The following is a 15830-nucleotide window of genomic DNA, read 5'->3' as shown; positions in this document are numbered from 1 at the left end:
TTTTGGTGGACAGGCTGCTGTCTCATTGCCATGTACTGGGAATCTTCCTGCAAGCGGTTCAGGGGAGAGTCTGGTTTCAGACGGATCCCATAGTAGTGATACTTTGAGTTCCCTCTGGGAGAAAAGAAAAATACAATACAAAAAATACAAAAATGATGACATCAAGTGATGACATCAGGTTAAGTTTCAGAGGAAGCCTGGCATTTGCCAACTAAAATAAAAATGAAACTGAAAACTACCTGTGGACACCAGGTGAACTAAACAATGTCTTAGTCTATATAAAACTGCAAGCAAAGGGATCCCTTTTCTGAAAAGTTAGGGGTGGGGTTGGCTTGGCTGAATTTCATTTTTTTTTTATTTTGAAGTATTTCTTAAATAATTACAATAATTGGTCTTGCTTGCAACAGAACTGAGGCAGCTCAATTACAAAGAGGCTGGGTTGTCTGTGGAGATAGGGGCACCATCTGTCATATGAAAGATAAGACATTCAGTCTGCTTTATAGACTTTATAGATCATGTGTCACTTAAGATGCCATAACTCATTCATAACATGGGAGTTTAAAAAAAAAAATGGGGTGAATGCCAAAATAAAAACCTATATAGAAGTTCAATAGCCTGAGTGATCCGTACTTGACCATTTTTCTCTATTATTAACACTGGGCTGGTGAACAGCAAAGTGCAAGCTGTTTAAGTTGGGGTGATAACAGAGAAAACACAAAATGCAAATGTGACATTTAGTGTAAACTAACACTTTGTAATACAGCTGGCTGTGGGGTATAAAATTATAATGCTGATATACCTTGTGCCCAGCCGTCTGGTTCTCAGCCCCATGAAGACGGAGCGAATGAGTTTCCCAAAGGAGGCTGCGTTGACGGGATCCAGTTTCTGCTCCTGGCAGTGACGAAGGTAGTGGTTGTAGAGGGAGCTCCTGGGGAGGCTGACCCCCTCTGCAGTCTCGTAGTTGTCTAGCAGCCATTGCAGCTGTGAGGAAGAGGGAGGGGGAGATCAGTCAGCAGTGTGGCAAATTACAGGCCAAGCAGAGATAGGCTCTGGGGATAAAATGTTGGGCAATGGAGCACAACCCTGACAACAAAGACTAAGAGAAAACTACAGGATCCTATTCATTGTCCTGATGGAGTTAACCTGAAGGATATAATTTCTACTTGACACTTGCACATCTCTGGAGAAATTTAAACCTTAGTGTTATATGTACCTTTTAACAGATTGGCAGACTGATCTGCAGCAGCAGGTTTTTTTGTTTGTTTTTTGTGTTTTTTTCCCCCTAGTTGTCCAGGAATATAAAATATCACATATGGCTGGTTTCACAGACCCCAATAACCATTCATCGCTAGTTAATGTAGTAAGACTCTGGGTCTGTGAAACAAGACGATTAAATATAATAATCAGATCTCAGAAGATGTCCAGAAGAAATCAGAGTAAAAGCAAGCAATATAGAACTACTGTAAAGAGAGTAGGACAGAGAGAACAAGATACAATATGGGTTTGAATTTGATATGAAGAAAAAAAAAGTATCATATGCATATGTAGCTACAGAAAGCATACTGCTGATACAATATGTATGTATGTATGGCAAGTCTCCCCAATTGAAAAAGCCCTTCTAAACAAAGCTCATCTAGATTATTAGTGGATCAGTCCAAACACACGCTACATATTAAAGCATGCCAAACTGCATTCAGGAGAGAAGAAAGAAGGCAGCAGTTAAAGCAAGTTGGTGAACAGTAGCCCTACTGGTAAAGCAGCTGTACAGTAAACCATGAGGTCTGGTTTCAAATCAGCCATTATAACACAATCTAATGGGCAATTTCTTTCTCACTGAAGTCTTTGAGAGATTAAAAAAAGGGGTAAAATTTGGCCAAACCATAACTGCAGAAGTAGACAAAAGCAGTGCATTTATAAAGTTCCTGGTTAACTTACATGGCTGTTGAGCAGGCTGCTTTTGTGAGATGCAATCCCTTCAGACTTTTGGAGGTTTTCAATCGCCATTTCAAGCTAAAGAAAAAAGCATGCCAAAATATAAGAGAGAGAGAGACAGAGGAGGAAGAGCGAAATAAAACAACAAAAAAAAAAACAGAAAGGAAATAAGAATGTTAGCAGAAGCCAGATTTTTTTTCCCCCTTCTACAATGTTGTGGGAGAATGAATGATCACTAGACAAAAGCATGCAAATGAGGGTACTTATAGGGTTAAGCTGCTCACTGAACGCCTGCCTTGTTTGCTACAATTAATTTATGCACAGAAGGGGACACAGGTTACTGTGCTGTCATTGAGGCAAGACTGCAGCTTCCAGTTTGATTCTAAAAACATGCACCTCAAGAGAGGAAAAACACTTATTCGATTAGCATTTTTTACCTTAAGAAAACTTTTGCTTACTTCCCTATATATAAAGTATAACTTCTCAAATTGATACGGGGGGAGGGGTCTATTATAACCCTTTGATTCACAGTCTTCCTGAACAGTTATCCAATGCAATGAGAAATCAAAGGGTAATCTTAACAGCAGCAGATGTAAATACCATCATCCTTGTACACACGCCCTAACACAGATCACTTTTCTGTACTTTAATTGCAGTTTGTGCTTTTTGTAAGCTGGTTTAATATAGGGGTAACCCTAACAAATTATAATTAATGTTCTAAGCTCACGATTTATTTCTCAGATGGGAACTTGATGTGCCCATAGAATAGTTTTATAATTGAGCTTTTGCCGATGGAGTTTAAGCTAAAAAATTAAAACATTTTAAAAAAATTTAAGTTGTTTTGCAATGCTGTAAAGTAGTGGCACGCACTGGCCGAGGTGGAGTTAAAAGCCTCTATGCCTTGGTCCTGCAGTCCAACCACAAAGCCCTGCACAACAAGTAGAGGGCAACTGCTGTGGCAGACCTCCAAGCATTCAAATCCAAAGGGAGTTTAGCCAAACCAGGAATAAACCATGAGTAGTGCTTTGTTTTACAAGATGCTCAAGTTGCTGTGCTTAATCCAACTATGAAAACTGATTAAAACAAGGCAGTGCTAAATTATTTATTTAAAAAAAACAAAACAATAAAACAGTAATGGTCTGGCTCACACTGCCATCATCTGGTGCACTCATGAAATTTGTATGAATCGAGAAATTACAAAAAAGACAGTTCAATTGCACATCTGAAGTGTTTACCAACACCTATATTCATTGTGTATACATTATATTATCATGCAATACTCTGTATTGAAATTGTCCCCTACTCAAAACATTGCTAAATGAAATACACTTGGTGTTGTTTTTTTATGTGCTCAATGCAACTGCAAACATTGAACCTTTACTTGTTGTTTTAGATGTAAAGTTACCTTTGCTAAAATCCATTAACTCTAGACTTAAACCTTTCCTGCAGGATAAAGCAGGGACAGGAAATGGATACCCAAGAACCAGAGTCATCCAAGTAGACTCTTGATAGGTTATTGCTTGGGGTAACCACACACACACTTCTAGATAGCGGCAACAGAATGCAGCACACACATGCTGTAGCAATAACCCTTTATTGGGGGGAACCAATGTCCTTTTCCCATAATTCACCATGGAAGGAAAGTGTTTCTAGTGTGATAAGGAGTACTGAAGAGAGGAAGAGTTAACAAGCCATTCAACCGTAAAGCAAACATTCAAAACTTGGTTTGAGTGTTCTGAGGTAACTGGTATTTCAGGTATTGAAACACATGCTGTATGTTTCCTTTTTCTGGAGACAGCTTATCAAGATGCTTAAGGTAGAACGCACTGTGTTAAACCTGGACTGGTTAATGTTCAATGAATCCCTGGATCGTACCATTGCGGATGAGGAACGGGAGGAGTGGGAAGTGTGGTGTCGGTTCCCGTCCATGCCTCCTCCGTGGATGAGGTAGGTCCCAGTACTGGCAGTCATGAGAACTGAGGCCCGCGCCAGGCAGGCTCCCGCGGAACAGTTTTGTTTGAGTCTCACCTCTCGGTTCCCCGTCCCACGTCCCGTGTTATCGGCACACCTGCCCCCCAATGCCGTTGTTCGAAATGGGGTACCCCGGGCCAATGTACTGCACGATTCGATGGTCATCTCGTGCTCCGCCTGCCTCGTGAGTGGACAGCCTAGGGGCCACACCCCACCCTTGTGCCGATTACAGCCTGGGCCCTCTGGCCCCACATAAGGCCGTGGCATTGAAAGAAAGACACCGTGGTAAACCTAATGACGTGGGCCTTTTTTTTCAGTCCCTATCCTCAGTGAAATGGGCGATCTAAACGGTGCTCCCTGCCTGTGAGTCGAAGTAGGGGCCACCACTGCCCTGCCCGTACAGCTGGGCCTCTGGGTTGTAAGCATAGGCTGTGCGACTACATTGAAAGAAAGAGGGAGAAAAACTAATGCCTATGAGATAAACAGATGATTATCCTTACAGGGAACTGGGCCGTCTAAACAAATGGTTTATATTTCCCTAATTATTCATCAATATAAGAAGTTAAATGTCAAATGGAGCACAATTTAATTAAACTCAGTTGAAGACAGCTTAACTTCTACAGCTGTCACAGCATATAGGGGCTTTGTCAGACAAAATGGGGATTGTTTAGACACATATCTAAACATCAACATACCTGCGACAAAAACAAAAACAGCATAGTCTTTTATGCAGTTGGTTTCACAAACCCTGATAATAAATATTTTTGGATTATATGACCTACAAAATTGGGTTGTCCAAGATTACTGCTAAATCTGAGTGTGTGTGTGTGTGTTGTGTTAAATGCTACCTCCTTAAATCATTCAAATGGTGGACCTGTTTTCTTCACTAGCTTCACTTTGCTAGCAGGGACACGAAAGCCTAGCTCTCAAATGATGCAAACAAGTCTCTTAAAATGTATGTATCATATTTAAAAGTAAGCAAATTCCAACAAGGACACAATTTGCTATAATTTAAAGTGTCGACTGTCGTATCCAAATACTGGAAGCTTTCAAAATGTTTAAGATTCCGCTTTATATACTTTGAAATTCAGATGGGAACCGGAAGTAATCTGGTTTTAAAAAAAGGATTCTGAAGTAGTATGTAGAGAACAGCAAGTGTTCTTGCAAAGTCAAGGGAATAATCATGCAATACTGGATCACAAGTAAGAGATGACATGTTGGTGCTTACATGGTTCCATTGGTGTACACTGCCTCTCCACCTTCTACATACTGGACTTGGGATGGGTACACATGCTGAACTTGCTGTATCTAATTATTAAAAGAAAAAAAAAAAAAGGAACAAAACTGGTTAACATGTGAACAATTAGCAAGCCCATGGGAGACAACAGGTGTACAGCCAACCAGCTTAGTTCCAATTATGTTTTTTTTTTTCCCCTCTAAGGGATTTCATACAAGTCCACGGCGCCTGGAAGACAGTTAAGCCTGCCGGCAATTAAAATCTCATTCTACCGGAACGTATTAACATCAATGTACTACAAATAGTAAACTGGTACATATATGTTAGCCATGAAAATGTTTGCATGTTGGTATGAAACTTGTATTGTGTGGTTTCCATTTGGTAGACGCAGAACACTGCAACTCAGGGTCTATGAAACCAGGTGATTTTAAAATATTAAATTTTTGTTAATATTTAATAAACTTTGCAGTGTAGTTGGTTTATCTTCCATAGCACACGTGATCTTTACTTCAATAGCTCAGTTTGTTCATCATTTCAGCTTCTATAAAAGATGCAATCAGAACTACAAATATGGAGTTACATCCTGGACATAAATTATACTACACCAATGGAGAACCCAGGAGAAGAAGGGTTAAATAGGAGTCTCTGTAGCAATAAGCCTCATAGAAAAGTAGCATGTTGCTGTTGTTGAGTCACTTGTTTATTAAGAAAGTTGGCATGAACTGGTTCATGAAAGTACTTGACCAGTTCATGCCAACTTTCTTAATAAACAAGTGACTCAACAACAGCAACATGCTACTTTTCTATGAGGCTTATTGCTACAGAGACTCCTATTTAACCCTTCTTCTCCTGGGTTCTCCATTGGTGTAGTATAATTTATGTCCAGGATGTAACTCCATATTTGTAGTTCTGATTGCATCTTTTATAGAAGCTGAAATGATGAACAAACTGAGCTATTGAAGTAAAGATCACGTGTGCTATGGAAGATAAACCAACTACACTGCAAAGTTTATTAAATATTAACAAAAATTTAATATTTTAAAATCACCTGGTTTCATAGACCCTGAGTTGCAGTGTTCTGCGTCTACCAAATGGAAACCACACAATACAAGTTTCATACCAACATGCAAACATTTTCATGGCTAACATATATGTACCAGTTTACTATTTGTAGTACATTGATGTTAATACGTTCCGGTAGAATGAGATTTTAATTGCCGGCAGGCTTAACTGTCTTCCAGGCGCCGTGGACTTGTATGAAAATCCCTTAGAGGGGAAAAAAAAAAATCTATGGAACTGATCTCGAAGTAACCGAATTGTTACACCTGTTGTCTCCCATGGGCTTGCTAATTGTTCACATGTTAACCAGTTTTGTTCCTTTTTTTTTTTTTCTTTTAATAATTAGATACAGCAAGTTCAGCATGTGTACCCATCCCAAGTCCAGTATGTAGAAGGTGGAGAGGCAGTGTACACCAATGGAACCATGTAAGCACCAACATGTCATCTCTTACTTGTGATCCAGTATTGCATGATTATTCCCTTGACTTTGCAAGAACACTTGCTGTTCTCTACATACTACTTCAGAATCCTTTTTTTAAAACCAGATTACTTCCGGTTCCCATCTGAATTTCAAAGTATATAAAGCGGAATCTTAAACATTTTGAAAGCTTCCAGTATTTGGATACGACAGTCGACACTTTAAATTATAGCAAATTGTGTCCTTGTTGGAATTTGCTTACTTTTAAATATGATACATACATTTTAAGAGACTTGTTTGCATCATTTGAGAGCTAGGCTTTCGTGTCCCTGCTAGCAAAGTGAAGCTAGTGAAGAAAACAGGTCCACCATTTGAATGATTTAAGGAGGTAGCATTTAACACAACACACACACACACACTCAGATTTAGCAGTAATCTTGGACAACCCAATTTTGTAGGTCATATAATCCAAAAATATTTATTATCAGGGTTTGTGAAACCAACTGCATAAAAGACTATGCTGTTTTTGTTTTTGTCGCAGGTATGTTGATGTTTAGATATGTGTCTAAACAATCCCCATTTTGTCTGACAAAGCCCCTATATGCTGTGACAGCTGTAGAAGTTAAGCTGTCTTCAACTGAGTTTAATTAAATTGTGCTCCATTTGACATTTAACTTCTTATATTGATGAATAATTAGGGAAATATAAACCATTTGTTTAGACGGCCCAGTTCCCTGTAAGGATAATCATCTGTTTATCTCATAGGCATTAGTTTTTCTCCCTCTTTCTTTCAATGTAGTCGCACAGCCTATGCTTACAACCCAGAGGCCCAGCTGTACGGGCAGGGCAGTGGTGGCCCCTACTTCGACTCACAGGCAGGGAGCACCCAGGTGACCACGGTGGTGTCTTCTGCCAGTGGGGTCCCACCGCACGGCATGGTGGGCATTGCCATGGACGTGGGAGGAAGCCAGATCATCTCCAGTACTGGGACCTACCTCATCCACGGAGGAGGAATGGACGGGAACCGACACCACACTTCCCACTCCTCCCGTTCCTCATCCGCAATGGTACGATCCAGGGATTCATTGAACATTAACCAGTCCAGGTTTAACACAGTGCGTTCTACCTTAAGCATCTTGATAAGCTGTCTCCAGAAAAAGGAAACATACAGCATGTGTTTCAATACCTGAAATACCAGTTACCTCAGAACACTCAAACCAAGTTTTGAATGTTTGCTTTACGGTTGAATGGCTTGTTAACTCTTCCTCTCTTGAGACGTATACTCCTTATCACACTCGAAAACAACTTTCCACTTCCAACTTTCCTTCCATGGTGAATTATGGGAAAAGGACATTGGTTCCCCCCAATAAAGGGTTATTGCTACAGCATGTGTGTGCTGCATTCTGTTGCCGCTATCTAGAAGTGTGTGTGTGGTTACCCCAAGCAATAACCTATCAAGAGTCTACTTGGATGACTCTGGTTCTTGGGTATCCATTTCCTGTCCCTGCTTTATCCTGCAGGAAAGGTTTAAGTCTAGAGTTAATGGATTTTAGCAAAGGTAACTTTACATCTAAAACAACAAGTAAAGGTTCAATGTTTGCAGTTGCATTGAGCACATAAAAAAACAACACCAAGTGTATTTCATTTAGCAATGTTTTGAGTAGGGGACAATTTCAATACAGAGTATTGCATGATAATATAATGTATACACAATGAATATAGGTGTTGGTAAACACTTCAGATGTGCAATTGAACTGTCTTTTTTGTAATTTCTCGATTCATACAAATTTCATGAGTGCACCAGATGATGGCAGTGTGAGCCAGACCATTACTGTTTTATTGTTTTGTTTTTTTTAAATAAATAATTTAGCACTGCCTTGTTTTAATCAGTTTTCATAGTTGGATTAAGCACAGCAACTTGAGCATCTTGTAAAACAAAGCACTACTCATGGTTTATTCCTGGTTTGGCTAAACTCCCTTTGGATTTGAATGCTTGGAGGTCTGCCACAGCAGTTGCCCTCTACTTGTTGTGCAGGGCTTTGTGGTTGGACTGCAGGACCAAGGCATAGAGGCTTTTAACTCCACCTCGGCCAGTGCGTGCCACTACTTTACAGCATTGCAAAACAACTTAAATTTTTTTAAAATGTTTTAATTTTTTAGCTTAAACTCCATCGGCAAAAGCTCAATTATAAAACTATTCTATGGGCACATCAAGTTCCCATCTGAGAAATAAATCGTGAGCTTAGAACATTAATTATAATTTGTTAGGGTTACCCCTATATTAAACCAGCTTACAAAAAGCACAAACTGCAATTAAAGTACAGAAAAGTGATCTGTGTTAGGGCGTGTGTACAAGGATGATGGTATTTACATCTGCTGCTGTTAAGATTACCCTTTGATTTCTCATTGCATTGGATAACTGTTCAGGAAGACTGTGAATCAAAGGGTTATAATAGACCCCTCCCCCCGTATCAATTTGAGAAGTTATACTTTATATATAGGGAAGTAAGCAAAAGTTTTCTTAAGGTAAAAAATGCTAATCGAATAAGTGTTTTTCCTCTCTTGAGGTGCATGTTTTTAGAATCAAACTGGAAGCTGCAGTCTTGCCTCAATGACAGCACAGTAACCTGTGTCCCCTTCTGTGCATAAATTAATTGTAGCAAACAAGGCAGGCGTTCAGTGAGCAGCTTAACCCTATAAGTACCCTCATTTGCATGCTTTTGTCTAGTGATCATTCATTCTCCCACAACATTGTAGAAGGGGGAAAAAAAATCTGGCTTCTGCTAACATTCTTATTTCCTTTCTGTTTTTTTTTTTGTTGTTTTATTTCGCTCTTCCTCCTCTGTCTCTCTCTCTCTTATATTTTGGCATGCTTTTTTCTTTAGCTTGAAATGGCGATTGAAAACCTCCAAAAGTCTGAAGGGATTGCATCTCACAAAAGCAGCCTGCTCAACAGCCATGTAAGTTAACCAGGAACTTTATAAATGCACTGCTTTTGTCTACTTCTGCAGTTATGGTTTGGCCAAATTTTACCCCTTTTTTTAATCTCTCAAAGACTTCAGTGAGAAAGAAATTGCCCATTAGATTGTGTTATAATGGCTGATTTGAAACCAGACCTCATGGTTTACTGTACAGCTGCTTTACCAGTAGGGCTACTGTTCACCAACTTGCTTTAACTGCTGCCTTCTTTCTTCTCTCCTGAATGCAGTTTGGCATGCTTTAATATGTAGCGTGTGTTTGGACTGATCACTAATAATCTAGATGAGCTTTGTTTAGAAGGGCTTTTTCAATTGGGGAGACTTGCCATACATACATACATATTGTATCAGCAGTATGCTTTCTGTAGCTACATATGCATATGATACTTTTTTTTTCTTCATATCAAATTCAAACCCATATCGTATCTTGTTCTCTCTGTCCTACTCTCTTTACAGTAGTTCTATATTGCTTGCTTTTACTCTAATTTATTCTGGACATCTTCTGAGATCTGATTATTATATTTAATCGTCTTGTTTCACAGACCCAGAGTCTCGAGTCTTACGCCTGTTGGCCAGTCACGATGTGAATGTGAGTGTATAACCCCGCTTGCTAGTCCGCGCACTGGTACTATATGTGGGGGTGTCGCTACGCTGGATCAACAACAGCTCATATGGTGATGATTTTATATTCCTGGACAACTAGGGGTGGCCCCAAACACAAAAAACACACACAAAAAAAAGACTGCTGAAGGCAGATACAGTCTGCCAATCTGTTAGAAAGGTACATTAACAATAAGGTTTAAAAGTTCTCCAGAGACTGGGCGAAGTGTCAGGATCCTGTAGTTTTCTTAGTCTAGGGGGAAAAAAACACAAAAAACAAACAAAAAAACCTGCTGCTGCAGATCAGTCTGCCAATCTGTTAAAAGGTACATATAACACTAAGGTTTAAATTTCTCCAGAGATGTGCAAGTGTCAAGTAGAAATTATATCCTTCAGGTTAACTCCATCAGGACAATGAATAGGATCCTGTAGTTTTCTCTTAGTCTTTGTTGTCAGGGTTGTGCTCCATTGCCCAACATTTTATCCCCAGAGCCTATCTCTGCTTGGCCTGTAATTTGCCACACTGCTGACTGATCTCCCCCTCCCTCTTCCTCACAGCTGCAATGGCTGCTAGACAACTACGAAACTGCAGAGGGGGTCAGCCTCCCCAGGAGCTCCCTCTACAACCACTACCTTCGTCACTGCCAGGAGCAGAAACTGGATCCCGTCAACGCAGCCTCCTTTGGGAAACTCATTCGCTCCGTCTTCATGGGGCTGAGAACCAGACGGCTGGGCACAAGGTATATCAGCATTATAATTTTATACCCCACAGCCAGCTGTATTACAAAGTGTTAGTTTACACTAAATGTCACATTTGCATTTTGTGTTTTCTCTGTTATCACCCCAACTTAAACAGCTTGCACTTTGCTGTTCACCAGCCCAGTGTTAATAATAGAGAAAAATGGTCAAGTACGGATCACTCAGGCTATTGAACTTCTATATAGGTTTTTATTTTGGCATTCACCCCATTTTTTTTTTAAACTCCCATGTTATGAATGAGTTATGGCATCTTAAGTGACACATGATCTATAAAGTCTATAAAGCAGACTGAATGTCTTATCTTTCATATGACAGATGGTGCCCCTATCTCCACAGACAACCCAGCCTCTTTGTAATTGAGCTGCCTCAGTTCTGTTGCAAGCAAGACCAATTATTGTAATTATTTAAGAAATACTTCAAAATAAAAAAAAAATGAAATTCAGCCAAGCCAACCCCACCCCTAACTTTTCAGAAAAGGGATCCCTTTGCTTGCAGTTTTATATAGACTAAGACATTGTTTAGTTCACCTGGTGTCCACAGGTAGTTTTCAGTTTCATTTTTATTTTAGTTGGCAAATGCCAGGCTTCCTCTGAAACTTAACCTGATGTCATCACTTGATGTCATCATTTTTGTATTTTTTGTATTGTATTTTTCTTTTCTCCCAGAGGGAACTCAAAGTATCACTACTATGGGATCCGTCTGAAACCAGACTCTCCCCTGAACCGCTTGCAGGAAGATTCCCAGTACATGGCAATGAGACAGCAGCCTGTCCACCAAAAACAAAGGTAAGGGACTGAAAAAAAAGGTGAAATGATCCACTGTTTTGAGTTTCTCTTAATGTTTTATAAAAGACTACTATATAGTTGGTTATTGACCTTCAAGGTTTTTCTGATGCATAGAGTAGAATTGTGTGTGTGTTAAGACATTTTGTCCAATTTCTGTCATCTTTTAACCTGTAAATGTATTATTAATCTGGTAACATTAACCCTTAAGAGGCTGGCATCACAGTTCCTTCTAGAATTTGAATCTGCTGCCTTTGCTAGAGATTGCAGCTTTTGTCAGCTATCCTTCTCTGTTTGTGACTGTCATCCCAGGTTTAGGACCTTTCTCACTGGTCTGTGCTGTGCCTTTCTCCAGGTTTAAGCCGCTGCAAAAGGTGGATGGCATGGGGGATAATTTAGCCGGTGCTGCCCAGAATTCAGCAGCAACCCCAGAACAATCTGTGGCTGCTCAAAGTCAGCATCACCAACAGTTTATTGGTAAGGGATGGTAATAAATAGTCAGTAGATATGTAAGAGGGGTGCTTATGTGCATTCAGCATTAGACTGATATGTCAATGTTGTGCTTATGTTCCATATGGAATTGTAGTGTTACTTAAGATGTATAGTTTCCCACTCCAACAAATATTTAAGAGCTACAGAGACGACAGCTAGTGAGTCTGTTGTATTTTTTTTTTTTTTTTTAAAGGTTAAAGACATTGGTGGATACCTAGGTTAGTGTATTTTCAGAAGTCAATAATACTGTTTGGGCTGTTGGTTATTGCTCTATAATGAGCTCAACAGATATCACAATTTAATAGACAATTAAGTAAGAAAAAAGGGTAATTTTAGGAAAAAAAAAAATCTGTGGGATTGTCTGTCAAAAGGCAGAGATGGCTCTAAAATGTGCAAATGAGAAGTGACTCATCTAATGAGTACTGTTAAGAGGGTGAGCAGCATTGGTGTGGTGGCTGGTATATGGTGGCATAAATGTTTGTAAGAAAAACAACTTGTGTCTGGCTTAGAGCTCTCCCTGATTAGACCAGGTTAATTAGCACTGCATAGTTTTTCGCCATCTTTAAAATTGGATCAGTTTTAAACCAGACATAAAACTTTAATTGCTTAGTTTCCTTAAATGATGCCACGTAGTATTTTATTTGTATATGTTTTACTTAATGTTGTTTGACACAGTATCCTCTCTGAGGTCCCATCACTTTTGCACAGAGGCACCTCACCTCCCTTCCCGCACATAGATGCAAATAAAAAAATCTAAATCATGAGTTTAGAATGTGGAAAACCCCTTGAAACAGGGGCTCTGCGGTTTTTTTGCAGGGTTAGTAAAAAAAAAAAAAAAAAAAAAATTTTGATAAGTCTGACTCTAATAAATATCCCTAAACTGTGATGCTCTGCCAAACTCCAAACACTATTCAGTGTATTATATTAATTCCCCTTGTGTAAAAATAACCACAACAGTCCACTCTGTTTTCTGATAATTTATTTCACAACCCTTCATTCAAAATCATCGGTTTCTTTGTAAAACTACTTATGGCATACCATTGTTATTTATATAATTGTTGATTCTGGACAGACAATCTTTCAACCATTTGAAATGGTTAAGAGCTTATTTATTAAATGAGTGCGTTGTATGCAAAAATGTTGTTTGAATGTGAAGCCTGACTGGAACTTTTTCTTTTCTTCGTGTTAGACGTGTCCCATGTTTTGCCTGAATTCCCGGCCCCTGAGATTGGAACCTCTCCAGTGCCTGAGGGTATCAGCATGAATGATGTCAAGAAGCTGCAGATCCTCTACAGGGAGCACTGTGAGGTAAGACACACAGCAATGCCTGCTCAACCATGGTGTTTGCACAATGGAAACCATCTCCTATACTGTCTCGGGGGTGTCCCTTTTGGATGAAACTAAAATACAAGGTCGTATTGTAATTGACTCTGCAGCAGCATTTGTGATGCAAGTTCATACCCCCTAGTCTCTTTAGTACGCTTTGGGTAAACGTGGTTCTAAAATGACTAATTTGGATTGTTAATATATAATTATAAATAATAACTCCCTGAAAAATATTTGTTCAGGGCATAAAAATTACGTCTGTGTATTCGACAGACCCCCACGGGCTGTACCGTAATAAGTATCTGTGCAGGGTAAAAACAGTTTAACCTTCTGCTTTCTACAATCCCAATTCCTTGCATTTTCTGTTTTCAGTGCTTTGGTGGTGCTTGCCCTCATTATCAGGTCCTGTTATAGCACCCTCCTTTTGTTACAAGACCTTTTTATCTGAATGCTTAAGTACAGGAGATCCCTATTAACCTTCTAGGTATTAAGACCTCAGTTGTCATGGGGCAGAAGAAGGTCTTGATGGTATTCCATTGAAGCACATAACCAGAACAATGTTCTGCAACAGCAAGCTCATTATGTTTTATTACATTGATGGTGGTTTTTTATTTTACTTATTTATTTTTTAAATGCAATACAGGAATACACATTTATTTAAACCTGGTACCATGGAATCATCAGTCCATTAGATTGTTTTCTGTATATTAACTTATTTTATTCCCTATACGCTATACCTCTGGAATAGTCTGTACTGCATTTAAACTGTTGACACTAATACAAGCTGGTTCAGTAGCTGTAGGGGGCTTTAGGAGAGATTCATATCCCTGGTGAAAGGGTGGTGCCTGCACATATGCACTGTTAGCAATGTGAGAATTGATCTTTCAGCTCTGATAAAACTTGGCATGGGGCATCTTTGTGTAGCACTAACTATCCATACCAGTTAAAATACCTAGCTGTCTTTGGAATCATATTATGATGAAACTGTACTTGAGTGTTTGTTATACATCTACAGCAGAATTTAATCTCATCATTACAAGGGATCTACTTTGCCCAATGTACTGCCACCTAAGTGGTGTTTTTGTGCTTGTATGTTGCATGCTTTGCTGTGCTGTGCTTTCCTGGACAGAGGTGAATGTCAGCGGTTAAGGGGTTCACTGAGTTGCTGGAGGATTTGTTAGGGAGTGTTGAATGTTTGAGCGGTTTTAGTTTGTTGTGGAGTGCTATTGGTAACTGTAAACATGGTTACCATAGCGATGGTGCTGGGGAAAGATGTCATGTGACAAGAAGGGAAAACAAATCCAGCAAGCTAAAATTATAGTAACATGATAGGAAGAATGGAGTATTATAAAGATACCAGTTATACGTTACAGGGTCAGTATGCAAGGATTGAGTTTTCTGTTCTTTGTTCATTTTGCTTTACAACTTGTTACCTGTGGAACAGAGTGATAATGGAAAAACACTCGGATACACCCAAATCAAAATTTGGATTGATTAATTCAAGGTTTCTGTTTTTTTAAACACACATGGATGCCAAACTTTGTAGAATTGACTGAATGTGAAATTAATGCAGTGTGCTGAAAACAATTTCAGCATACTGAAAATAATGCAAAGGGGATCTTTTGAATTAAAACTTAAATATATATTCTACTTTTTAAATGATCCCAGTGTGGTCCAGTGGTTAAAGTCCAAGGCTTGTAACCAGAAGGTCACTGGTTCAAATCCTACCTCTGCATCTGCAACGTTGTGTGGACCCCGAGCAATCAACACGTGGATGAGATGTTAAATCAATGTCCTATTGTAAGTGAACTCGGCATAGAATGCACAGGTCACAGCCTAGCTCTGTAAGTGTTTTGTGATGGTGGTCCACTATGAAAGGAGCTATATAAAAATAGATATTATTACAATTACTGTAAAAAGAGCGGCACGTTATATTTGCCTTTATAGCTACAGAAAATAGGAAGATTATAACGTCAGGAGCAGCTTTCTCTAGGGACTACTGACTAAATATAGAAAGTGTCTTTTAACGGCAGTAACAGTGTTGGGCAAAATTGCTTTGCCCTTAGGCAACCACTGGATGTAGTGTGACCCTGCGTGTTCCATTTCATGTGAGAAGCAACCAAGCTATGGCAGACATTCTGGTATTCAACAGCGCCATCTAGTGACGGAGCCACTACAGTCTCTCCCAGGTGAGTCAGTTTCTACCTATTCAGTAAGTCTTTATTCTATTAACTACATAAAAAAAAAAAATACAAAAAGAAACAAAAATATTGATA

General features: G+C 39.3%; 2 protein-coding genes across 2 annotated transcripts; one reads left to right on the top strand and one right to left on the bottom strand.

The window, feature by feature from the left end:
• Positions 1-5: 5 nt before the first annotated feature.
• Positions 6-4170, bottom strand: LOC121311955 (DNA-binding protein RFX2-like; the record flags this gene model as incomplete). The annotated part of the gene is made up of 4 exons (XM_041244059.1): positions 3808-4170; positions 1936-2010; positions 800-981; positions 6-114 (listed from the first exon to the last, which is right to left on the bottom strand). Coding segments are annotated over exons 1-4 (729 nt in total), but the record flags the coding sequence as incomplete, so codon positions are not given.
• Positions 4171-5857: 1687 nt separating this feature from the next.
• On the top strand, positions 5858-13536 carry LOC121311956 (DNA-binding protein RFX2-like; the record flags this gene model as incomplete). Its single annotated transcript, XM_041244060.1, has 8 exons — positions 5858-5875; positions 6546-6625; positions 7417-7684; positions 9503-9577; positions 10754-10935; positions 11620-11739; positions 12092-12213; positions 13418-13536. Coding segments are annotated over exons 1-8 (984 nt in total), but the record flags the coding sequence as incomplete, so codon positions are not given.
• Positions 13537-15830: the final 2294 nt, after the last annotated feature.

Source organism: Polyodon spathula, unplaced genomic scaffold, assembly GCF_017654505.1.
Source record: "Polyodon spathula isolate WHYD16114869_AA unplaced genomic scaffold, ASM1765450v1 scaffolds_3438, whole genome shotgun sequence".
Classification (NCBI taxonomy): domain Eukaryota; kingdom Metazoa; phylum Chordata; class Actinopteri; order Acipenseriformes; family Polyodontidae; genus Polyodon; species Polyodon spathula.
The sequence above is the reverse complement of the archived record's forward strand: the minus strand, read 5'-3'. Positions and strand labels throughout refer to the sequence as shown.